The sequence below is a fragment of the Phasianus colchicus genome, chromosome Z, assembly GCF_987193195.1.
Source record: "Phasianus colchicus chromosome Z, bPhaCol1.hap1.1, whole genome shotgun sequence".
Classification (NCBI taxonomy): Eukaryota; Metazoa; Chordata; class Aves; order Galliformes; family Phasianidae; genus Phasianus; species Phasianus colchicus.
Window position 1 is genome coordinate 825,780 of NC_143476.1, and position 24,395 is coordinate 850,174.

A 24,395-nucleotide genomic window follows, 5' to 3' on the forward strand; every position below is an offset into this window, starting at 1 on the left:
TCCCATTCTTTGAGCAGGGTTGCCACCCACCAGATCAGGCTGCTCGGGACCATCCATACGGCCTTGTGGATGGGGCATCCACAGCCTCTCTGGGCAACATGATTTTCCAGTTGCCTCACCACCCTCTGAATAAAAAGTTTCTTCCTAACTTCTAACCTAACCTCCCCTTTCTAAGCTTAAAGCCATTCTCCCTTGTCCTGTTGCTAAAAAGTCCAGTCCCCTCCTGCTTGTAAGTTCACTTGGAGCCTTCTCTTTTCCAGGCTGAACAAGCCAAACTCCTTCAACTTTTCTTCACAGTTGAGGTTCTACGGACCTCTGATCATCTTTGTGGCCCTCCTGGATCCTCTCCAACAGCTCCTTTCTTGTGCTGCAGACCCCAGGTTTGGACACAGCAGTTCAGATGGGGCCTTACGAGTGCCAGGACACCTCCCACCCGACCAGGTTGCTCCAACCTGGTCATTGACCATCCAGCAGTTCCAGAGAGTAGTTTTGTAGTTTTCAAGAGAGCTCTCCTCCAGGTCAGCAGTGAAGACCTGCAGGTTTGCCACTAGCTTCACCAAAGCTGGGATTTTCCACAAGCAGTGTTAGTGAAAAGCTTGAACTTTCAGAACTCCTTACAGACTTGCTGTAGTTTCAGCTGCTCTCATGTTTTTAACAAGTTATCTCTTCATATAGGTTTAACTAAAATCCAGTTTAGGAATAGGTATCTTCTCAGATTGCCCTGATAATGTCAGTGCTGCTGCTGGCTGGAATTCTTTTGCTGGAACGCGTTTTCTGAGGAAAAGACTCTTTTGTGGAAAAGCAGGATTTGTCAGTTTTGATGGCAGTTTGCTCTAAGTGTTAACATGAAATAGAATGCGTAGAGTTGGAAGGGCCCTCTGAAGGCCATCTAGTCCAACTTCAAAGTTACTGGGATTTATTTGCACCAGACTTGTGGCTGCATTTTCCCTTCCCTTCCCTTCCCTTCCCTTCCCTTCCCTTCCCTTCCCTTCCCTTCCCTTCCCTTCCCTTCCCTTCCCTTCCCTTCCCTTCCCTTCCCTTCCCTTCCCTTCCCTTCCCTTCCCTTCCCTTCCCTTCCCTTCCCTTCCCTTCCCTTCCCTTCCCTTCCCTTCCCTTCCCTTCCCTTCCCTTCCCTTCCCTTCCCTTCCCTTCCCTTCCCTTCCCTTCCCTTCCCTTCCCTTCCCTTCCCTTCCCTTCCCTTCCCTTCCCTTCCCTTCCCTTCCCTCCCCTCCCCTCCCCTCCCCTCCCCTCCCCTCCCCTCCCCTCCCCTCCCCTCCCCTCCCCTCCCCTCCCCTCCCTCTGAGGTTTGCTCTTTGTGAACTCCAGCTCTCCTGTTGTGACAAGAGTGAGCCTTCTCTGATGCACCCCACTGAAGCTTGAGAAACTTGGCAAAACTTTTTGCTTGGAATCAGTTTCAGAGCCATGGTCTTTGCCTTCTGTTTCTTCATTAACCTCAATGAAGGAGAATGGCATGTAAATGGAGATGCTTGCACAGCTGCTTTTTTGTTTATGTATGTTCCTAACTCTGTAGAAGCAATCATCTAAATAGAGATGACTATGACTTTGGAGATGGAAAGAATAGTCAAAATACGTGCACTTCTGAAACAAATCAATGTCTTCCTTCTGTCAGATGCCTAAGAAATCTAAGCATGTAGTTTTCCCACGTTTAATGTCTGCTGAGAATCTCCTGGAAGGTATTTGTATTTGAAGTGTGTTTATTGTAATTACCTTATGGCACTGGCAGGAAACAGATTTTTCTTTGTTGCTGCAGTACCACGTTATAGGTTGAGGTTGGAAAACAAAGATCTTAAACTTTGGTGCTTCTCTCCGACCCTGAGTTGAGGGGAAATCCAGCCAAAAATACTGCTTCAGCTACACACTGATCAGGCTGACTTGTAACATGGCAAAAAAAGATGTGTGCAGCAGAAGTCAGGGGGTTGGAAATCTATTGGAGATGAACATCGGGGGAAAAAATGATGGCTTTCTGGTCATGCGGCCACTACATGCCCATGAAATTGCTTCCTGGTAGCTGCATATTGGGGTGCCGAAGCAGTGAAACATCAAAAGGTGCTGTCTGCTGCTCTCTGAATGCCTTGGCGTATAATTATCTGTAACAGCTACGTGAGGTCTGTTTGCGTGCTAGCTTTCAGATTCTTCTTCGTTTGGAAGGTCTTAGAACATACTGCTGTTGTAGTGCATGGTGGGTTTCTGCTGCTGGACAGCCCTGAAGAAGGTTCTTTTGGGTGAGACAGGTTTTGTGTTGGAGTTTTAAAAAAATCATCTCCTGCTTTGATAATGATGTCTTGACCGCGTGACATAAGGGCTTAAAGTGCTTCTGAGAAATAGATATCTGGTGCAATGTCTTGCATGCTAGCTGTAAACCATTCTGTGATACCTAGAGGCTTAGAGCCTGATGGATGGGTGCATTTCTCTTCAGTCTCCTCTTACACACCTCAAGGGGAAGCAGAAGGAAGCTCCCAAGCCAACCTACAAATGCTGTCCCCTGCTCACAGACAATGATTGCTAGCTTCTGTGGTTGAAAAGAGCTCAAGAGCCTCCTGCCGTATCATCAGGACTCATTTGTGTTTTTCTCCCATGCGTGTAATACATTTGCATAGAATCATAGGTTTGTGCAAAAAGGAACCCTTTAAGGTCATCTAGCCCAGCTCTTCTGCAATGAACAGGGACATCCACACCAGTCAGGTGCTCAGAGCCCTGTCTGGCCTGTCCTTGAATGACTCCAAGGATGGGGCTTCCACCACATCTCTGCTAACCTGTTCCAGAGCTTCACCACCCTCACTGTAAAAAACTTCTTCCTTATATTCAATCTCAGTCTTCCCTCCCTTAGTTTGAAACCACTTCCCTTGTCCTGTCACAGCAGACCTTGGTTAGTCTGTCCCCTTCTTCCTTGTAGCCCCCATTTAGATACCAACAGGCTGCTAGCAGGTCTCTCTTCTCCATGCTGCACAGCCCCAGCTCTCAGCCTGTCCTCGTACGAGAGGTGTTCCTTCCTTGGGATCCTTTTCGTGTCCCTCCTAAGGGTTTGATCCAAGTGGCTCACATCTCTCCTGTACTGAGGACTCCACATCTGGATGCACTGCTCCAGGTGAGGCCTCACCAGCACAGAGCAGAGGGGCAGGATCACCTCCTCTGACCTGCTGACCACAATTCTTTTGATGCAGGCTGGGATATTGTTGGCTTTCTGGGCTGCAGGGTTGTATTTCTGGATCGTGTTCAACTTGCCATCTATCAGTACCCCAGGTCGTTTTCAGCAGGGCTGTGCTCCGTCCTGACATCCCCCAGCTTGTCATTTCATATCTGTTGTCTAATAAGATTTCAAGTTTTAATAGTGCATGACTTTTTTTTTTTTTTTTTTTTTTTCCCCCCCCCTACAAGTCTGTTAGTAAAAAAGAATTTTTACTTCTGTAATTTCTGTGTCTCCTCTCAGAGAACTGGTATCCTGGTAGCTCAGTTTCTCAAGACTGAGAAAGCAGGTCTTCACCTGCAAAGCCCCAGTCAGAAAGGAAGAACAACAGTTCCTAACCATCATGGCCTTAGCTGGCAATGGGAGGAGTGGCCAAGACCTGAGAATAGATGCAACTGAGTCAAAAGACTCTTTTTTGTGTAACGACTAAAGCGTACAGCTTTGAGTTTTGAAATTGAGTAATTCTTCGTTTTATTCATTCTCCCTCTCTTGCACTCACGATCCTTGTCACAGAGGTGTTTTGGTGCCTCATGGATCACCAGAGTGCTCCTTAAGTGGTCCATTAAAGAGGGAAGTTACAGCATGGTGATGTGAAAAATCCACGGTGCCCCTGAAAGCTGGTGGCAGGCAAGTGAAATCAGTGTAAACCTCTGGGATCTCTTGTTCTTGCTCTAGCTTGCCCAATTCAAATTACAGAGCTACATAATTACTGAGGCAAGTTTTTAGCAGGCATACATACGTATAGGATGCCACGGGTGAAAATGCAGCATTTGTCTCCAGAGTATGAAGTTAGTGTTCCTTCATCACTCTCTGGGCAGAAGCTGTTGGAAAGGGAGGTATCCATGGCTGGCCTTGGCCGTGGCTCAGGATGGAGCCCCCAGCAGATAGCTAACCCATAAAACTTCCTGGCCTTCTCACATCTTCCGTCCTTCCTTCTACAGGTTTTCACCCAGCAAAGCAGGGGGAATACCTTGTGATAAGCTAATTTGGTCTCAGTGGCAGAGAGTTGCTGTGACACATTCACAGAAGAGTAGGCACTAGAACGAGCACAGATGGCAAACTGCTCCATGCAAGTTCTGTTGGAAGACAAGTTCCTCAAAGAGTGATGGAAATGCTGAAATCAGTGGCCAAACTGATTTCAGTCTGTTGAATCTTCAAGCACTACGTTCACAAAAAACAAACAAACAAACAAACAACCCAAACATATCTTCCAATACTGTGAGCTTTGGTGAAGCCTTTCTGAGTTTGTAAGCTGGTCACATCTAACCAGTTACCACAAATTGATTCTGGAGCCTTCTGTTTAGAAACCTACAAGGTACATCCCAGGCAATCCAGCTATCTCCACCAAGCACTGAATGAACCGGTCAATAATCACCACTGGAAAAACATGCAGAGATCTTTTGTATTACTCCTGATAGTTTTATGAGCATCTCTGCATAAGGAATAGCTATATGACTGGATGAATGGAATACAGATGTTCATGATGCATGTGTATACGTATAATGTATATATGTGTACATATGCGTGTGCACATTGGTGTATTCCACATTACTCATTTTCTTACTGAATGCATCATTGATACAGATGAGTCTACGTTTTTAAACCAGTCTTAACTAAATTCATGCAGCTTCTGTCCAAAGGTCTGTTGTGTGGTTAATTGCAAACCCCATGATAATCACCCTGGCACTCGGCAAACCCAGGATAAACTCCCTTCTTTTCTTTTTTCAAGCACTAGGGAATTTTTGGATGCACTACAGGCAATTTGCAGTGGATTGTACTTGGCTGATCAGAAGATTTTTACTGAACTACAGTGTGCTCGGTTACAATTTCCTCACTTCATTAGTGGGGAAACTGAGGCACCAGGGTTGGAAAAATCTTGTGCAAGGCTTCAATGAGTGCTGTGGAGAGCTGAGGCTTGGCATCAGGCTCATGGAGACCCTGCCCAGGGCCCCGTTTGCAAACACTGTGTTGTATCAGTGTCATTTATTCAGCATATGCCAGTCCTTGCCCCAGAGGCGATGTACTCTAACACAGCCATGACTTGATTTTGCTTCTCCTCATAGGCAGTGCATTTGTGAGCATTCTCTTCTGCGGTCACAGGAAGGACAGTGCTAGCTAAAACATCTAACAAGAGAAACACTGTCCTGACAGGCAGTTTTTTTTTTTTCTTTTTGCTGTTTATTTTCAGGCTGATACGATCAGTTCTCTTTTTGCTGGGTAATATGGCTGGCTGGCTGGATGAATGCATGTGCACGGGGATGCGTCTGTTCTCACTTTGCAAATGCACCCCTATGTGCAGTGTTCTTCCCATGTGCTTGCGGGTTGTATACGTACATACAGAACAGGAAGATAGCTGAGGTATGCATATAAAGGCTCTCTCTGTGCAGAAAGATGGATTGCTTTGATGGGCTTCTACCTTCTCCTGCTTTTTCTTGGGTGACCCCAAGGAAGAGAAGCTGGCACGGACAGAACAAGTGGGATTTAATGCTGCACTGTGGCCTGCAGATCAAATATGCTCTGTGCCTGAGGAACTTCTTATCTCTGGCTAGTGCTAGCCTGTTCATTCTGATGTGGCTGATTGCACTTCCGTGCTGCTTTACTGTTCCAGTCATCTTCCAGATCCACAGCTTTTGCTGACCTCTGGCTGCAAGGACCGTTCCTGTTTATCACTGACACTCATCTGCTAGCTCTCCAGCCCCATTAGCATGACTTTCTCTTCCATCCTCTTCTTTTTCTCACTGCACACAGAGGCAGATCCATGGTAGGAAATCACGATGTGGTTTTAGTTTGCAGATGCGGTGGAATGTTGTGGACTCTTATGCCAGCGTTCCTCATAGACTAGGGAGGGTTGCAGCAAAGGGAAGATATCTTATATACTTTGATAAATGCAAGTCAAAGTAGACGTTATCTTGGTGTGGACCTTTTCTTCAGTCTAGAGCTGACTGAACATGGCTGTCATGGGAAGACCTGGCCAAGAAATGGCTATAAGTGCACACAAACAGTGGGGAGAGCCCACGGGTAGCTTCTGCTTGGGCAGCTCGTGCCATCCATCACCGTCTGCCAAAGCCTCGTGTAGCTGTTTGTCATGGGAACAGCATGTAAGCTCCAGCAGTTCTGGCCACGCTATCAGCTTTAGAAACACAGGTGCTGGAGAACAGCAGCCCGAGTTAACGATTGTCTTGAAGGCATTTCCAAGAGTCTGTCTTGAAGGCATTTCCACGAGTGGAAATCTCTTTCAGTGGCCGATGAACATGGTAGGAAAGCACGCTGGAGCAGCAGGAGGTAGCAGAGTGGGTGCATCAGGTATGAACTGAAATCTGGGAATCTGATGGTTACCAGCACCTATTAAAAACAAATCATAAATGGCAATACCAGATACAATTGCACTGAGATGGCAGAGGTCCTTAGGAGTCCTGATGGGCTGCCGATAGCCGGTTGAAACAAATTGCCCGATGCTGTGATACCTCAGCTCCCAATAACAGAGGGCAAATGGCCTTCTAGGGGGAGTTATAGATTTTCCTTTGAGATATGGAAAGGGAAATAAATTAAATTATGTTCGAACATAGGGTTCTCTCTCACTCTCTCTCACAAGAAGAAGGAGAGAAAGAAAAAAAGGAAACGAAGGAAAAGAGACAGTAGCAGAAAATAAGCTTCAGCAGGCATTTGCAATTTAATTGATATTTGGCAGCAGGAAGCCAATCAGTATAAGTAAATTGACGTTATAAGATAAAAATGATCGCTTAATGGGCTGCCTTCCCCTATGGATGCGGCAGACCAAATAAATACCGCCGTGCCGGCTGAAGCAGCGTGGCGGCTGTTACTGGGCACAGCCTGCTGCCGCCGAACTGGCAGGGTTCTGTGTGGGCTGCAGTTTATTTTTATGGCATCTGTCTCTGCTCCCTGAGAGAAGGCAATGAGGGGTTGCGCATTGATTGCTGCTCCAGCCAACGGCAGTGTGGAGAGAGGGCCGTAATGAATGACTTTATTTGCCGGAGCACCGCTGAGAACGATTGAGTTTGTTATGGTAGGAGCCGATGCCAGCTTTCCTGGAGGCATGGAGAGGTGTGTGAGTGCGGGAGGTGAGGGGAGCTCCGTCAGTGAGATGTTGGCAGCCATTGGGGGGCTTTGGCCGGGTGGGTGGGATGTGCTCCATGGATGGGGGCTGCTGCAAGGCTCGGCGGCCAGGGGGCATGCTTGCATGTTCATCTTCGTGCTATTCGGGGCGAACAGCAGCTGAGGCAGAACAGGATGTAGGCCATTGCCCAGCCCACAGAAACGGGCAGAGCTGTCAGGGTTTCTCTAGGGGAAACAAACGCTAGCCCATCCTGCAGTGCTGCGTGGGAAGGCTCTGTCTTTCCCTGCCAACTGGCAATAGCAGTGGCACAGCCTGTCCCTCCCTTTATTGCAGCGCCCTGTGGTCAGTGCGTTATGTACCTTCCATGCAATGGTAGCAAAGCTTGTTTCTAAAGTGAAAAATTTCCTTCTTCCCTCCCCCCCTCTCTCCTTCCCTCCCTCCCTATGAATTTATCTTCAAAAAACACCACCAACTCTCCCCTATTTGTTTTCCTGCTCTGCTTTAGCCAAGAATTACAATGAAGAATAAATGCACCGTACGTAGAAAATAATGACTCTCCTTGAGTTTGATGAGATTTTACAGCTAAAGCTGTAGTATTTTTTAAAAATGTATGCTCTTTTGCCCTTGTTTTGAGGGCTGGCTCAGCTGGTCCATTAGATTACACAGGGCTGCAATAGAAAAATGCCTTAGAAAGTGTTCTATACCGTGTGCAATGCGCTGTGCTGCAAGCACAGGCAGCAGTGCAGTGCCCTGCAGGAGATGGACAGGCTGGAGTCAGCTGTGTTTGAGCAGTGATGGTCAGGAGATGGAGCATGTGGAAGGCAAGGAGGGGTTGATGCCCAGCCTCATCCAGATGCAGCAATGGCAGGCGTATTTACCGTTGAATAGTTGCACGTATATATCTCTAAAAGCTGTTCAAACACTAAGACCATGTTGAACTGGAACACTAAAATAATTTTTAGTGAAGAGCGTCACGATGGGCTATTGCAGCTCATTCAGGATTTTCCCTGCTCAGGCTTCTGTGTAAGACGGTTCTTCAGAAATGATCCCCACTTGTGAACAAGGCTCAGATTCAGTCAGCCTGTGATTTCCAATGGATGGAAAGCCTCAAAAAGAAAAAAAAATCCCCATCCATGCAGATGTATGGTGCAGTCAGAATCACATTCGCTGCTGTTGGCATCTGTGGCATGGAGCAAAAACGAGAGAGACCTGTGTCTGTCATGCTGGACCTTTGCTCTCAAACCGACATTACATATTCATAGAAATTATTCACTTGCCGTCAGCTGGCTGTCGTGGAGAAAGAGGTAGCATTCAGACTCAGCAGTCCTTGGAAATAATTTGCCAAGTTCTGGTCATATTATTGCTGTCATTTTTTTCCTGGAGGAGTTAATGCGTTATGTGGAAGGCGAAGAAGGGAGCCCAGGAAAACTCTTGGCTCACAGGCTGGAAAAGAACCACCTCTGACAGTGGTGTGGTGGAGCTGCTCCCCGTCCCCTGGCACTGCTGCAGGAGCAGCTCACCTATGGGAGTTGCTGGCAGCATTCTGGTGGTGCAGCCCCAGAAGGGACCCCCAGCTCCCCCCGTCATCAAGGCAGGAAATAATGGGGATGCACACAGTCAGGTTCTTCCACAGCTCCCTAATAAGGGTGTTCTTGTGATAAGCTCACTGTCAGGGGAATTGTACAGTAGGCTGCTGAGTTTACTGCGTGATAAATAATTAATGTTTAGACGACACTAATTAATTACAGTAATTAGCAAAGAGCTACGCTATTTTCCCTTAAACGTAGGATCTTAGTTCATCATTTTTGTTTCGGTGCCTCGGAACGTTTAAGGCAGAATTGTAAAACAAAAACATCCACAGCAAAACGTTATTTATCTCCTGCCACTGATTGCTTTTTTTGTGTCATCTTCCCTTCCGCAGCTTTTAAAAGAGCCAGATAGCACAGAATATAGTAAATATACCTGAAAAGCTAAAATAGTGTCAGTGGGAGCAAAAGCAACGTCCTGCTGCTTTAGAAGCTGAACTAAGGGGGAAATCTCTCTGCTTTGGCATTGCTGGTTGGAGGAGGAGGGTAGGCAGGCAGTGGTGCTGGCAGTGCACCCAAGCCCAGAGCGTTCTTGCACACCTCCTTAAGCACAGAGCAGCGTGGTGCAGGGCTCGTGCAGCAGGGCGCACGCAGGCACACAGGGAAGTGGAAGGCAGATGTGCAGCAGTGGTTCCTGGATGTGAGAAGTTGTCAGCAGTTTTTGAGGTCTACCAACCCGCACTACAGAGCTACAGAGGGTTTTTAAAAATTAATGACGCCACTCAGCTAATGGATGTGGATAAACTGCAGAAAAGCATGTTTAAATTCGCACTCGGCGTAACCTGTATTTAAAAATTATTCCTGTGTTTTGTGTTCTGCATGTAAGCCGTGCTGCTGAATACACTGGAGAGATTTCTTTGTTCAGCATTAAGCACTCACATTTGCAGATGCAAGGCTGCAGTCCTTGGTGTTGTGCAGTGAGTCCTTATTTAAACTTTGCATGTCAAAAATCCACGGTTAGCAGTGGCTTTTGTGTACGTGCTGCTTGTGGAGAAGGTGATGGAGAGTACAGATCCACACCTTTCACTGGGCAGCGCTCACAGCCATGCTGCTCGTGCAGCATCCTGCCCCCTCCGGAGTTGTTCCCTTTCTCTCCTTTGTGCATGCCAAAACCCATCCTGTTACAGGTTGGTGGCAATGTCTCAGCATCTTGCTAGGAGTTTGTATTTTGGGAGGAGTAAAATCTGCTTGGAAGTCCTCTGCATTTCTTAGGAACTTTGCCGAGGTCTTTGGCAGGACAGTAAAGGAAGGTTTTTCTCCTTATCCAGGGCTTACCTCACCCGTGGGGACACAGCAGTGCTCCCAGTGCCAGTGTGTCTGGCACACAGTGAGAGGAGCGTGGGACAGCCCTGCACTGCCTCTATTCTCCCTGGGGAACTTTTGCAGAGATTGCTTTGCAAACTTTTCAGGGTATCAAGTGGAAATTATGCCTTACTGTTTTCAGCTTGCATGGAAAGATTAGTTTTGACTGTTGTAAGTAAGCTGAATAATAGCCTGTGTTTTTCTCATCAAGTGTCATTTCTTGCAAGGGGAGAAATTTGGCTGTCCCTGTCAGTGACATCGAGGGACGATTGTCACCAGGCTGCAGGTGCTACAGGCCATGCAGAGCATGCACATTTGCAATGTTCAAACCTCCTGTAGGAACCTTTTCTGCTCCTATGCTTTGGTCTGGCAGGGCCAGATCAGAGTGCTCTGCAGCTAACCAAAATGGGGAAGGAGGGCTCTCCTCTCCTGTTCTGCTGCTGGTGCAGCACAGTAGTGCCTGCAAATGCAGAGAGCAGAGACTGCCTGCCCTGTGCAGCACTTCTCTCTGGGTGCCTTCAGCACAGCAGTTTCTTAGGGCTGTACACTCTCCTTCTGTCTCCTGTAACAGGAGACAGGGTCGACATTTCCAAAGCCAAACAAACCACAGTTTCATCTTTGGTATCACTAAGTGCATATAGGGACAATATTTCTGGGGGGGGAAGATGATGAAAATATCTTATAGTGTGGTGTGGAAGTAGGTATAAACTATGTTGAAGCGGGTTTTATAAACTTATCCCAGTGATTTAAAAATGCACCGTAGGCTGAGACGACATGAAATAATGTCCACTCCTACACAGATTGCTGCTGAACACATCTTAAAGGAATGGATTACGAACAGAATTGGTTTCTCATAATTATTAATGGATGAACCAGCCACGAGTTATTTTATATCCACATGCACCGAACTTCTGTCTCACCTGGCAAGAAATGGAAGCCACAGAGGCAGCAGCCTTCTCCCATGCTTTGCAGCTGGTGGTAGGACCTTGCTGCTCCGTGTGTGTCTGTGCACCATGGAGGGATGCAAAGCCTGCTTCCTGCAGGGAAGCTCCAGGACCTCCTGGCTCAGCTTCCTTAGTGACAAACCTTCTTCCTTGGTTCTGAATTCTGCACTGGAGAAGGTATTGTGGACATCATTTTCGCTGCTTTTTTAAAATAAAAGCACATTGTAAGAGCAGTCACAATGTGCACAGCAGCTCCATCAGCCCCGCTGCTGCTCCCACGGACTGGGCAGATGGCCACAGAAACTGCTGTGGCTCCTGATCTTCCCATATGGGGCTGCCAACAGCCCTGGGCAGTGTGGCAGGCAGCTCTTGGGCATAGGTGAGGGATGCTGTGCTGTCCAACAGGACATCGGAGCAAAGTTGGGCTGCCATTGTAGCTCCTGTGCACGGGCAGTCCTGCTCCACTCAGTGGCACTATGCACGATGCCTTTGCTTCAAACAGCTGGGCTGTCAGGCTCACAAGGTGTGTCAGTTACAAAATTCTTGTCTGGCTACCGCAGGATTAAAATCACAGTAGAAGGAAATGGGCAGTAACCCCACGAGAGAGCTGTGCTGTTACACAATCCCTCTTTCTGCTGGTGTCTGTTCACTAGGTATGGCTCTGCATTCCTGGACTCACGCTCTGGGTGTGTGGCAGCAAAGTGGGGTTCACCTATGGGCACGTACACCAGGCTGTGTCCCGTGTATCAGGCAGGGCTTGCAGCTGTCCCAGCCAGCAGAGAGCTGCTCTCCCAGTGCAGAGAGGCCAGATCATGTCTCAGAGATGGCTGCTGGATGACAAAAGTCAGAACTGTTTTGCTACCGAGAAGCCCTGCGCCTGCGCTGCCTGCCCTAGGCAGCTGCACGCCCTTGTGCCAAAGCCAAATGCAGGATGAGGGTTGGGTTGTGGGGCGGTTTGAGGGTGCACCTAGGCCAACCATGTGTTTGAAGGAAAGAGCAGATGGGAAACGGCGACATAAGCATGGCAATCCTGCTGCAGCCAGCGGGCGCTGGGAGCTGTGATCTTCCAGCTCCCCCCACCCTGGTTCTGCTGGGCTAGCAGGCAGCACCAGCCAGCAGTCTGTCCCCGTGGAGAAGGGTGTAGGCAGCACTCCGTTTGGTGCTGTGCCTGCAGGATGGGGTTTGGGGAGGCCATGCAGTCAGTCTTCAGCCCGTTTGCCCAAATGCAGGATAGTGCGTGAATAGGAGCTGACAAATGGCAGGGAATTCTGATTCCTCGGCCTCGTTGTGTTTTTACTGCCACTCTGACTGTAAAATCAGTGTAATAGGTGTGAAAATACAATGCTAAGATGGGAGTGTTCAGCAAAAATTCCTCTTTTTTTTTTTCTTTTTTTTTTTTTCCCCCAAGCCTGGACACAAGGCAATATGCTGCCGTAGGCAGGTGCTGGTCTCTGTGTCTCCAAGAAAAGCAGAGCTGGTCCTGGTATATCTGACGGGTCAAGCTTTGAAATGAAGAAGCAATAAGCCACTGAAATGGTACTATCACCGAAACATGATTGATCAATTGAATTCTATCAGAGACAGTGGGCAGTGAGATTAACTCAGGCCTGATGGGTTCAATGAGTTAAAGCATGATGTTCATTTCAGCTTCATTTCACCAGTCTTTGCTTGTGAAATTGGTCAATCAATAGAGGTTGAAGATCATATATATATATATTGGTGGCCATCTTATAGGGAATATAATCTAGCGTAGTCAGCTCCTGACTCCGGCTGCCTTCAGTGGGTAATGGAGACAGAGCAGAGACTCTATCAGTGCTATCGAAATGGCCTGATATCTTCTCCAAATGAAAAGTATTTTTGGATCTCTGGTGATTTATCTTTTTTTCCCCTCTTTCTCACTTTGATCTACAGCAAAACCCATACCCGCCTTTGTGAAATACAGTGATTTCTCTGGAAAACCTGTGTGTGATGATCAGCTATATACACTCCGAAATATAAAGTTTCTTTTTAGTAATACTATCATTTGGAAAAATAAATAACAGAGCTTAGAGAACTCAGATGGTGTAAATACAAAGGTCTCTCACAGCATATATACGATTGAGAAAGTAATACCTTCCTAGGAAGACCAACAGACTGCTGGCTGCCAAATGCACATGGGCCTGAGAAGCTGCCATAAAAATTCTGTTTGCATTTTAAACAAAGCCTCCCTGAGTGGTAATTAAACAAAGTCTTCATCTTCTCCGGGCTAATTTACAGACATGCTACAAGGAAACAAATCACCTTTTTACCTCCCGGTAATATTTCATTTGCTTCATCGTGTTTTAAATGTGGTGAATAACATCCTTCCTAATTAGCCTGCATTTCCCTATAAGGTGGAGTAATTAGGTATGATACCAGGTAATGAAATTGGACAGTACAAATTAGAGACAGAAACCACGTCCTTTATGAATATGGGCCATTCATTGCACCAGCTATTTACTTCCTTAATTAACCCTGCAAACCCAAGTTGTTTAAAAAATAAAACAACCTGAAAGCCTGAAACCAGAAGATTCTCTTTTCTTCACACCAGGCAAATGTACCAGTAGCATGTGCCACCCACGGTACATTGTAAAGATTAATAAGAGTGGAAATAACTCCAGCTGAAGTTGTGCGTGGCAGCAGTTTCTCAGTGGCTGTCAGCTGGCTTAGATTCTTCTGTGGGGCTGCACAATCTATCCACTGCTATTTTGCAGGGCTGATTCATCAGGCAGAAATTAAGCTGTGCTGTTTTCCTTCTCTGAAATAATACCAGATAGAACGGATCTTTTTCTTTCTTTCTTTTTTAAATTGATATCTTGAAACTTTGCCTTTTTTTTTTTTTCTTGGTCAGTGCTAAGCTGTAGGGCCTCAAAACTTGCTGTAGTATTTTGTGAAGATAGGGATGACAGCCATTTGTTCTTATTTTGACCTAGGTATACTAGCAATGTATAAGCAAAACACTTTTAAAATGAATGATTTACACAGTGAGTATTGGGGAAAAAAAATCTGTTGTAGACACGTTTGGCAATTCTGGATGTCTCCTGCAGTTTCAGAAAATGTGTTGAGGAAAGGTAATTAACCATAAAATTATGCTACAAAACGCAGTCACAGCTTATCAGGTTCTCTATACTGATCTTGTCATTTGCTAGGTCCCCAGGAATAAAACTGTACTAACAAAGACCCTGTGCTTCCAGGTGAAATCCATACAGGTTAGGCAGATTCTGTTGGCAACACCATGTGTGGCACCTCTTCCCAGGGCTGGATCAGTTCTGCACAGAACTCCTCCCAGACTAACAGGACTTCTGTGAAGCATGGGAAAGGGCTTTTGGTGTTGTGCTGGTAGGGAAGTGCATAGCATAGCATCCAGGGTTGTTCAGAAAGCTGTGATCTTGTGGGACAATTCTGACCCACAGGATCAATATAGTCTGGTAAAGGACAAAACGTTTGTTTGGGGTGAGAGTCTTTTTTCCTAAGGAGACTATGATACTTGTGCTCTTCATTATCCATTTTTCAGCCAGAGGGTGGTGAGGCATTGGAACAGGTTGCCCAAGGAGGCTGTGGATGCCCCATCCCTGCAGGCATCCAAGGCCAGGCTGGATGTGGCTCTGGGCAGCCTGGGCTGCTGGTTGGCAACCCCATGGAACTGGATGAGCCTTGTGCTCCTTTTCAACCCAGGACATTCTGTGATTCTGTGATTCTATGATTAGCCATTTTGTAAAGATGCCACAGGACAGTTTTGCAGAGTGCATAGGTGCACATGTAGCGCTGCTGTCAACAGAACAAAACTCTCCTAGGTGCATCCACTGACTGTATGAAAAATGTTTTACCTCTCCCTGGAGCCCATTTTATAACTGAAACTGTTACAAATGAGCCTGTGGTATTTTAATTATCAAAGATGTTGTAATGTATCCAAACAATACATAATGCTGATGGTAATTATCTCACATTTACGTAATGACTAAAAGCCAAACGTATCCTAAAGACCTTTGTGAACTTTTTAGATGCCGTGTGCAGCATACTTTCCTTGCAAACTGAGATCCAGCAGTCGCCTGCAGCTAGTCAGAGTTTGGGAAACGCAGTGAGAAAGAACAACCCCTCTGCTGAAGGGATGTGGTAAGAGAGAATAGAGAAATTTCCAGGCTGGATGTGGCTCTGGGCAGCCTGGGCTGCTGGTTGGTGACTCTGCACACAGCAGGGGGTTGAAACTACATGATCATTGTGCTCCTTTTCAACCCAGGCCATTCTATGATTCTGTGATTCTATGATTCTACGATTCTATGAAAGCGAGCAGCTTTCTTGGGCAGCTGTCAAACCCTCATGACATAAATGTTGGATCTTCTGTTGGAGATCCAGCTTTGGAATGTTGGAACAGCAGCCAGCTGTTCCACGAGTTCCAGCTCTGCCTGCTTTCTGCCCAGCTTTTCCCCTAACAGCAGAGTATGTATGCATTGCTCCTTTATTTCAGCAACAGTGGACTTTGTTGGGAAGCATGGCTGGAAGGCTGAGCTGCCCCCAGACCCTTGGGTTGGCATCAGAGACCTTATCACACACTGGTGTTTGGAGGCAGTTCTCTGTGGTTTCCTCTTCAGGCTGCACTCCCAGCAGGATATCAAATCCTGATCTTGAATTTCAAAACCTTCCAAAGCTACTCCCTTCATTTATTTCCATACCTTACCACTTCCTTGGAAATGCCCTCCTCTTCCTAAACTTTCATGGCTGGCTTCTAGGTGGTCTCCTGCTCGTGCTGTCTGGGATGGATGTGACCAGATCAGAGATGCTGGCACTTGATAGTGTGTTTTCCCAAACTTTTCACAAGATATTTGTGAATCAGAAGCCTTAGGGGCAGAGATGACAGCACAGCACCCAGCAGTGTGCCCTGAGACTGACCTGCTAGTGCCTGCCCTGTCCTATCATTGCTGTGTCCATCAATCCATCTTTTCCAAATGCATTCGTTGGGAAAAGAGCAGAGCTGTGCTCCGTGCAAACACTTTGTGGAACAAGGGCTGCTTGTGAAACACAAGTCTGCTGCACTGTATGCAAATACAATCTGGTCTCATCGTACACCTCGTCTTTAGATGTATAGACAATGCATAAACTGTGTTAGAGTCAGAGGGAAGGTTGTGCAGGTAGTACTAGGCTCTTGGATCATTCCCTTTTATTGCCTGCTTTGGGCCAAAACTGTAAAAAACCTTCAACTTTGATGCCAAATGAGGAATTAAACAACATTATTGCAGCAGGGAGGGTGGAACTTGGTGATCCTTGGGGTCCCTTCCAGCCCAAGCCATTCTATGATTCCACCTGAAATTTAAAGCCTGTGTTTTCATGCTCCAGAGGGAAAGTCTCCCCTGCCTTTTGCTACCAAGCAGCTAGCAACTAGAATTTTAATTTTATAAGTGATGGTTGACTAAACCCAGCGCTACATCAATTAGATATTATTTGATTTAGAATAGCAAAGAAAAAAAAAAAAGATTTAAAGTTACACTGCTCTCTTATATCTGCTTATATTTTTTCGTACCTCTGTGCGTATCTTTATACATTCTGTTAGAAGACAGGCTCATGTTTTTTTCTGCATGGTTTAAACTGATCCTAGCACTTTACAGATGCCAACATTGCCTGTTCTTGATTTAAGTTGCCTAACTTCACTTAAATAGGTAAATATAAAACTGTTGTTACCTGAACCATCCAAAGAAAATCTACAAGAACGTTTCCAGCATTACTTGCTAATTTCAAATGCCTGTTTAGCATAAGAAAACTTTATAGAGGTTGATCTGGATTTTAAGAAGTGTTTCTTGGATTTTAAGAAGTGTTTCTATGTATTGTTCCTTCAGTTTTGGAGACCTGTCTTAAAAGAGTCAGATTTTCTGGATGTGGTCCACAACATCTGTTGCCACACTCAGCTGTGCTAAAAGATGACCTCAAATCAGTTGTTCTTTTTGGAAAATCTTGTCTGCTGGACATCAGTCGTTGCTGATGGCCAGCTCATGTATGAAGACAGGAGAAGTGTTGGCACCAATGTGGTCTTTTTGCACAGATGCCATTTGATGCTATCAGAAACTGTGATGCGGAACCAAGCAAAGAAGATCTAAGCATGGGTTTTTGCATGCAAACAAATCTGAAGGGTTTTTTTTTGTTTTTTTTCTTAAATGCTTCCTTCCTCTGTGTAGTGTGTTGCTATCTGGAGACAAAATCTGATGTTTACTGCTGTTGTTGGAGTTCCACCTCCTGGAGCCCTTAGGAATACTGCATATCTCTGCTTTCAGAACATGAAAGATGTATTTCTAGCACTGACAGATGAAGGAAAGATAGGAAACCACTGTGAATCTGCAATAAAGCAAACTGAATCAAGCTCCCATATTGCAAGAGTTTTTTTTTTTTTTTTTTTTAACTGCTTATCTAAACATTTTTCAAACTTGTCTCATGGCTTTCTAAGCCATGAGCAGCCACTTACTACTTCTGTTAACAACCTCTGCTGGAAGGAAGGGGAGACAGAGAGAGAAAATTTGATTTAGAGCCCAGGCTTCCATCATGTCAGTGAGTTTAAGAAACGTAAAGTGAAATTACAACTAAGCAGTATTGTTAGCTGGGAGAGTGCTTCCTCAGAGTGTCGCAGTGGTAACTCCGAGTCCCAGGGACATCCCGTCTCAGTATGCTGCTATTAGTGTTTGTTTGGAGAATTGACTGTCCAGTTTCTGCAGTCTGAACATGCTCCTGGAGTGCGAGTCCTTGAGCACATGGTAGCTCAAAACCTTTGCGTAGAGTGGAGCTCAGCCAGACGGGCAGGTATCACAGGCACAGCTATGGACAGTGAGCAGGCAAAGCAGACTTGCTCGGAGCTGATCCAAGTTGGCTGCGGATCTAAGATCAGGTTTTGTACTTACCTTCCTATGTCTTACTGCAGCTTGACCGTTGCAGGTTCTCAAATATTGCGCGACAGTGTTGAGAACGAACATGTGACTCCACCCTTTGTCATGCCTTTGAGTTATATGTGAAGTCACTGATGGTGGGTTGCATTGAGAGTTTGCTATAATGGAGGAACGATCAATGCATCCTCTGGCAATATGCGTCTTGCTCCTATACTCCTGCCCATGATTCTTCACTGTGTAAGCAAGGAAACACCCACACCTATACGATGGATAAAATAGACACTCGTCATTTTAATGCCTATTTATTCTTCATTCTTCTTTGTCCTCTTTGAAAGGTATTCAGGAACCTCCAGTACCCAATGGCCATTCTCTCCCGGGTAGAGATTTTCTTCGGAAACAGATGCGTGGAGACCTGTTCACCCAGCAGCAGTTGGAAGTGCTGGATCGAGTCTTCGAGAGGCAGCATTATTCTGACATTTTCACGACAACAGAGCCCATCAAACCAGAGCAGGTACTGTTCCAAACATTAAACTTTTTTTCTTTCTTTCCAGATATGCTTTCTGATGGCAGAGGCCTCTTTAGCGGAAAACAACAAAAAATTATTTCTCAAATGTGCAGTAGAAAAACATGGAGAAAGAGGTGTCATATCAAGCTCTTCAGCCAAGAGCATGTTGACCGTGGAAGACTATTAAGAAATGACATAAAACATTGGCTGTATAAAGGCTAGCATGTGTTTAGATATGAAATTACACCTGATCTAGGCCAGTCGCATCAACTGAGGGCATGAGGAGCATCACATCTTCTGATATTTCTGTTGGATGTAAAGTAGGCTGCAGAAAACAAGGAACAGACTTGTAAAACTCTATGCCTAATTTTGGCCCACAGTTAGCTTGATTGCGCACGCAAATTAGTTTTTTATATCTGGAAATGGCTTATTAGTCATGTAATTGGCCATTTGCAGAGAGGAACACCCAATTAATATGTGAAGGTAAATCTGTTGCACCTACAGACAAGCAGTGTATTTTAAAAGATTCTGCACGATTTTTTTTTTTTTTTGGGAGGGAAAGTTCTATTTTAGCAGACGCTGTGCAGAAGTAAAAATAAAACAAAAAAAAAATTAGCTGTGCTTCTTAACGTGCTTTTTGTTTGTAGGCCTCAGACTTAAATATAGCTGCAATCATAGGGCATAGAAACCAAAGTGTGGCTGTCAGGTCCAACACAGGCCAGGCTTGCTGCATTTTCTATATTTAGCAGTGTAATTAGTCATTGCTAATCTCCAGTGTTATTAATATTAAATCTGAGTTTTGGCACGGTGTTTGAACTCCTCGAACTGCAAACAAACAGTGGTTTCCCTTAGAGGAGCCTAAACATTTTAAAGACATTGGAGAGTATCAGGAACAAGGCCACCATTGTGACTCCAGAGGAATATGTACTGGTGTAACTAAAGAAAAAATTCCTTATGTGGAGTGGTAGAGTAGAAGTTCCACGTGCCCTTAAGCTCACACACGCTGTCATTTGTTGTCATTCATTTTTTACCAGTTTCTGCTGGCTCTGTGGTTTCCCTGGTTTATATTTGTGAACCCTGTAAATCTAAATTCAGTCTGGAAAAAAGATGAGGGAGACGCTGAAATCAATTCAGTTTTTCTTTAAAAAAGCTCATTAGGAAAGGCAAGCCAGCAGCATCTTTTGAAGGTGAAATGGCCTTCACATACCACTAGATGGTGGTTATCCCATCCTTAACACCAGGGATAATGGAGGGGACAGGCACCGATCCACTTCCTACTACAGTAAGCATTTTCAGTATTGGTCACTTCAAAGATGCTTGATGCTAGATCTGCCTCTATTTAGCTTTTATATCCCAGAAAAAGACCCTTCCTTGGTTCTCTGTATTCTAAAGTTTCTGAGTCATGTAGAACTGTAGCTCATGGGATGCAGCCCAGACGTGAACACAAAGAGATGGTGTAATAGACAGAACAGAAGAATTAAAAGAGCGTGCTTCTGAAGCCTGCTGGCTTCAGGATATCCAGGGATATTCAGCTGTTGCTGGAGCAAGGATCTCCCTGGACCTGTATAAGCAGTTGTAACTAGAATGGCTGTGCAACCAGAGCATCAAGTCTGGGGATATGCTTCTACTGATCAGGTAAAAAGGGCACTTTCTGCACAGACTGAGAAGACAAACAGATGCTGAGAAACGTATTTCTGAGAAAAAGATATTGTAGTATACGAAAGGTCCTCAGCAGGATAGCTTTGCTTAGGCATTTTTAATTACAAATGGAGTTTGCTAGTCATCTGCTTTAACATTCCCATTTGCTTTTGGAAGCTTTGGCTACGATTAAGGGCTCGTGGTTGTTCGAAATGGGATTTGCTTTTTGGTGGCATGCAAAGTACATTTTCAACATATAATGAAACATGCATAATTAACAGAAATGTCTGATTCTCAAGGATGTGATATGAACTCCACTGCTTTAGTAAGCAGTCGTGTTTAACCTCTTTGGTAGTAAAGCAAAGCTGTCACGAAACTTAACCAAAGTGGAGAGGCTGTCTGGACCAATTAGTGAGATCAAAATAATCAATTGGAAGGAAAATACAGAATCCTAGAATCACAGAATGTTTTGGGTTGGAAGGGATCTTAAAGATCATCTAATTCCAATGCACAGACCATAGCAGGGACACCTTTCACTAGATGAAGATGGAAGCATTACCAGGTGACTTGGAAAAACAGAGCTGTCTCTCCCATTAATGACTGTAGGGAACTGTGATCTGCATTCAGAATCTGTCAGTCCAGAATGTGGTTGAACTCAGAATTCGGCGTGTTAGGAACTAGGTCAGCAATGGAGGCATGGAGTCCTGTTTCTGAAGAGGAAAATAAGGAAAAGATGCCCCTCATAAAGACGTGGGGAGAGTCTGACAGCAGTGCTGATCCACTGCCTATCTGCTGTGTTAGAAACATACAGAAGGAGCAAATGGAACACTGCTGATTTCATTGAGGCACAAAAACTTCTTGATGTGCCTGTGATAGTCACCTGGAGAGGGCTCCAGGTACTTTACAGGAAAACTCACGTTTCTTTAGACAAGAAAGTATCTTTTTCTCTCTGTTTCCCTGTTCTTCTCTAATTTTTCTTCTCTGTGAGCTGGGCACAGTCCCTGTGTCAGGGTGAGCAGTGCTGTGAGGGAACAAAGTCCATTCCACATAGCTGAACGTCTGCAGTCCGAACACATTCTGCCCCCAGCTGAACACTGGCATCTGTTGCCTGAATTCTTTCTGATTTATTTTCTGGGAGTTTTGGGCTTGTTTATTGGAAACTGTGGATTGTCACTTACGTAAGCAGGTGCATTGATGTCCTAAGTGAGAATGCCTGCTCACCACTGCTGAAGCCTTTACTTTGAGTGCATCCATTCTGTTTCCTTTACTCTTCTGTTTTTAACGTTGCTGTTCTTCAGCTCACCTCTGTGAAGTGGAGACCTGCAGGTGAGCTCCTACTTCCAAACATGCTGTGCACTTGGCAATCTGAGTTTTCATATCTGCTGTAAAAGATGACCAAGACAAAGAAGGCCACGAGGAATGAATACTTACCTCTGACTGCAGGCTGTTGCAGTGCTGAGAGGAAAAGCAATGACAAGAGAATACAATGGTCGATGGTACTTCATTCAGAAACAAAGTCTATTCTATCTATTCTAGGCATAGAGTGAGGCAGGGATCCCGCCATATGTTCATATAATTTAAGATTTGTCAGGATATATGCATCAGGGGATGGAAGTAGGGCATTGTGTGTCTCATCGTGCAACCCAGTGATACAGCTGTACGTGTACCTGAGTGCACTCTGCAGCACTGACACGTAATACCCACACGTGCAGTGCATGATAAACATTTAATGGCAGGTGAATGCTGTGCTGGTGATGTCAAGAAGTTGTGAGATGGGAAGGGGGAGGTCTCTTGCAAACTGAGTCCATCGGTATCTACGTGTTCCTGGCGTGTAATGTGGGGATAGGCGCACTCTGGCCTTTCTCTATCCCAGAAGAATCCTGCTATGAACAGTAATTGATGATTAAATGAATGCCTTTCCATCACTTTTGTCCCCTTTTGTGCTCGTCTTCTGCAAACAGCCCACAATTGATTCGCACTGGCTGCAAACGCTGGCAGAACACTGGCGTATTTCTGGGAAATGATTTTGAGCTGCAGGTTAGGTGTGTGTTTGCAGTGCCATCGCTGCGATGGCATTCTGCTCACGAGCATCAACCAGCAGCACCATGCAGCCGACACATCAGCCAGTCAATATTTCTATTGACTTCAGCAGACTTTAGATCGGGGCCATAATGAGGCATAACATGATGTGACCAGGTTCAACGCTGTGTAGGTCACTGAATTAGCAGAGAACAACTTGCTGGTAATAGCAGATAATTCCCTGGTCTTTGCTGATGCTTTCACATTACTTTTAGCTAGAACTAAATTGATCATCTCTTTTTGAATTCGTTTCTGAATGATACAGAGATACTGCAGGTGGGAGCTAACCTGACAAACATGAAGCACAAGATTCACTTGTGAGATGCAGTACTGTTAAGCCTGGAGATAAATACAGGCAGCTGAATTCACTGCGTATCCAACACCCCTGAGAGAATTACTAGTAAATCAGAAAGAGTAAAGAAGTTGTGCACAGTTAGTTACATTTGATTGACCTCAGAAAGTGCTGTAATGGAGGAGCTGAGCTGACCGAAGGAGGAGCATGCAGGGAGATGCACAGTGCTTCCTACAGCATGGGATTTTAATCTCCAGGAATAGCAGGGAGTGTCCAAGAGAAAGGGGAGAAAGTAGGGCTTATTTTTCAGGACTTACGTTTCCTTTTTGATTTGACTCATTTACTCAGAAAGTCATTAGAGAAGCAGAAGGAAGGAATGAGATGTAGGACCTTGCTCCTGGCCTCTGGCATTAAATTAATATGGTTTTCTTCCTAAGGGAAACTGTGTCTGGGTGGACGGTGCTGCTGAGGATTTTCTGAAATTACTCTGAAAGTTGTAACAAGAAAAGTAGAGCCACTGTTTATTTACTTCTTCCCGAAACTACACGTTTTTCAGTAACAGTGAAAAATATGGAGCATATCTCTGAGCAGAAGAAAATGTGGAGCAAAAAGTGGCTTGGAAGGCAGGTCTGCAGTTTTTACTGCTCCTCTTCTATCAGCTGAAACAACTTCTGATTCAGGCTATGGCTTCATTGGTGGGAAGAAAAAAAAAAAACAACACCAAAAACAAAACCAACTCTAAAATCCAGCCTAAGAAAGCATGTCGGGAGAGGAAAAACCTTCCCATATTTACTCTCAGTAGACTATTAAGCAACACGAGGCTATTAATTTGGCTTTTGAGTCTTCACTGAAGCCCATAAAAGTGCACAGTTGTCAAATGGAGTTCGTTTTAATTTCCTTTCAATCACAGTAAATTATTCAGGTGATAAATCAGCTGGAGTAGCCTCCTGGCTGTAATAGAAACCCTAATTCCTGGCTAATTATCCAGCCCATTGCTGCCAGCAGATCAATACTACTACCAAATGGAAAGGGCGAGGGGTTCGCTGCAGGCAGAGTGGTGGAGGGACAGCAGCTGGGAGCACTGGTGTACTGTGACCCCCGATGCAGTTCAGAGGTTGTGGAAGGTTAAACTGTGCAGAGATTTCCTTCTTAGCCACACTTTTGTAAGGGACCACATATCCTCCTGGTCAGTAATTTATGCTAAAACCTGTGATCCTGTGTTTCAGATGTGACCGCAGCTCTGCAGCCTATGGCATGCCCTTCTGCCTTTGCTGGGGCTCTGATTCTTTGCTTGTCCTGGGCAGGACTGGGACAAGGTGCCCCTGCATGCAGGTGCAGGTGTGGAAGATGGTGCCCCATCCAACCTGGCCTTGAACGCCTCCAGGGATGGACGGGGCACCCACAGCCTCTCTGGGCAGCTGTTCCAGCACCTCACCGCTCTCTCTGTAAAGAACTTCCCCCTGATGACATCCAACCTAAGCCTTCCCTCCTTCAGCTTAAAACTGTTCCCCCTTGTCCTGTCGCTGTCTACCCTTGTAAAAAGTTGTTCCCTCTCCTATTTATCATCTCCTTTTAATTACTGAAAGGCTGCAATGAGGTCACCCCGCAGCCTTCTCTTCTCCAGGCTGAACAAGCCCAGCTCCCTCAGCCTGTCCTCATAGGGGAGGTGCTGCAGCCCCCTGATCATCTTTGTGGCTCTCCTCTCCAACAGCTCCACACCTTTCCTATCTTAGGAGCCCCAGACCAGGACACAGCACACAGATGGGGGCTCACAAGAGCAGAGCAGAGAGGGACAGTCACCTCCCTGTCCCTGCTGGCCACCCCTCTGCTGATGGAGCCCAGGATACCATTTGCTTTCCGAGCTGCAAGAGCACACTGCTGGCTCACG

The 24,395-nt window shown here is 45.6% G+C and overlaps 1 protein-coding gene across 3 annotated transcripts in view; it reads left to right on the plus strand.

Moving 5' to 3' along the window:
- The window catches only part of PAX5 (paired box 5), a 111,509-nt gene that overhangs the window by 21,487 nt on the left and 65,627 nt on the right, over positions 1–24,395 (plus strand). For all 3 annotated transcript variants that reach the window (XM_031609545.2, XM_031609546.2, XM_090132189.1), the window contains exon 6: positions 18,329–18,504. In XM_031609545.2, coding sequence (XP_031465405.1) covers positions 18,329–18,504 — 176 coding nt within the window. The remainder of the gene's footprint in view (positions 1–18,328; positions 18,505–24,395) is intronic.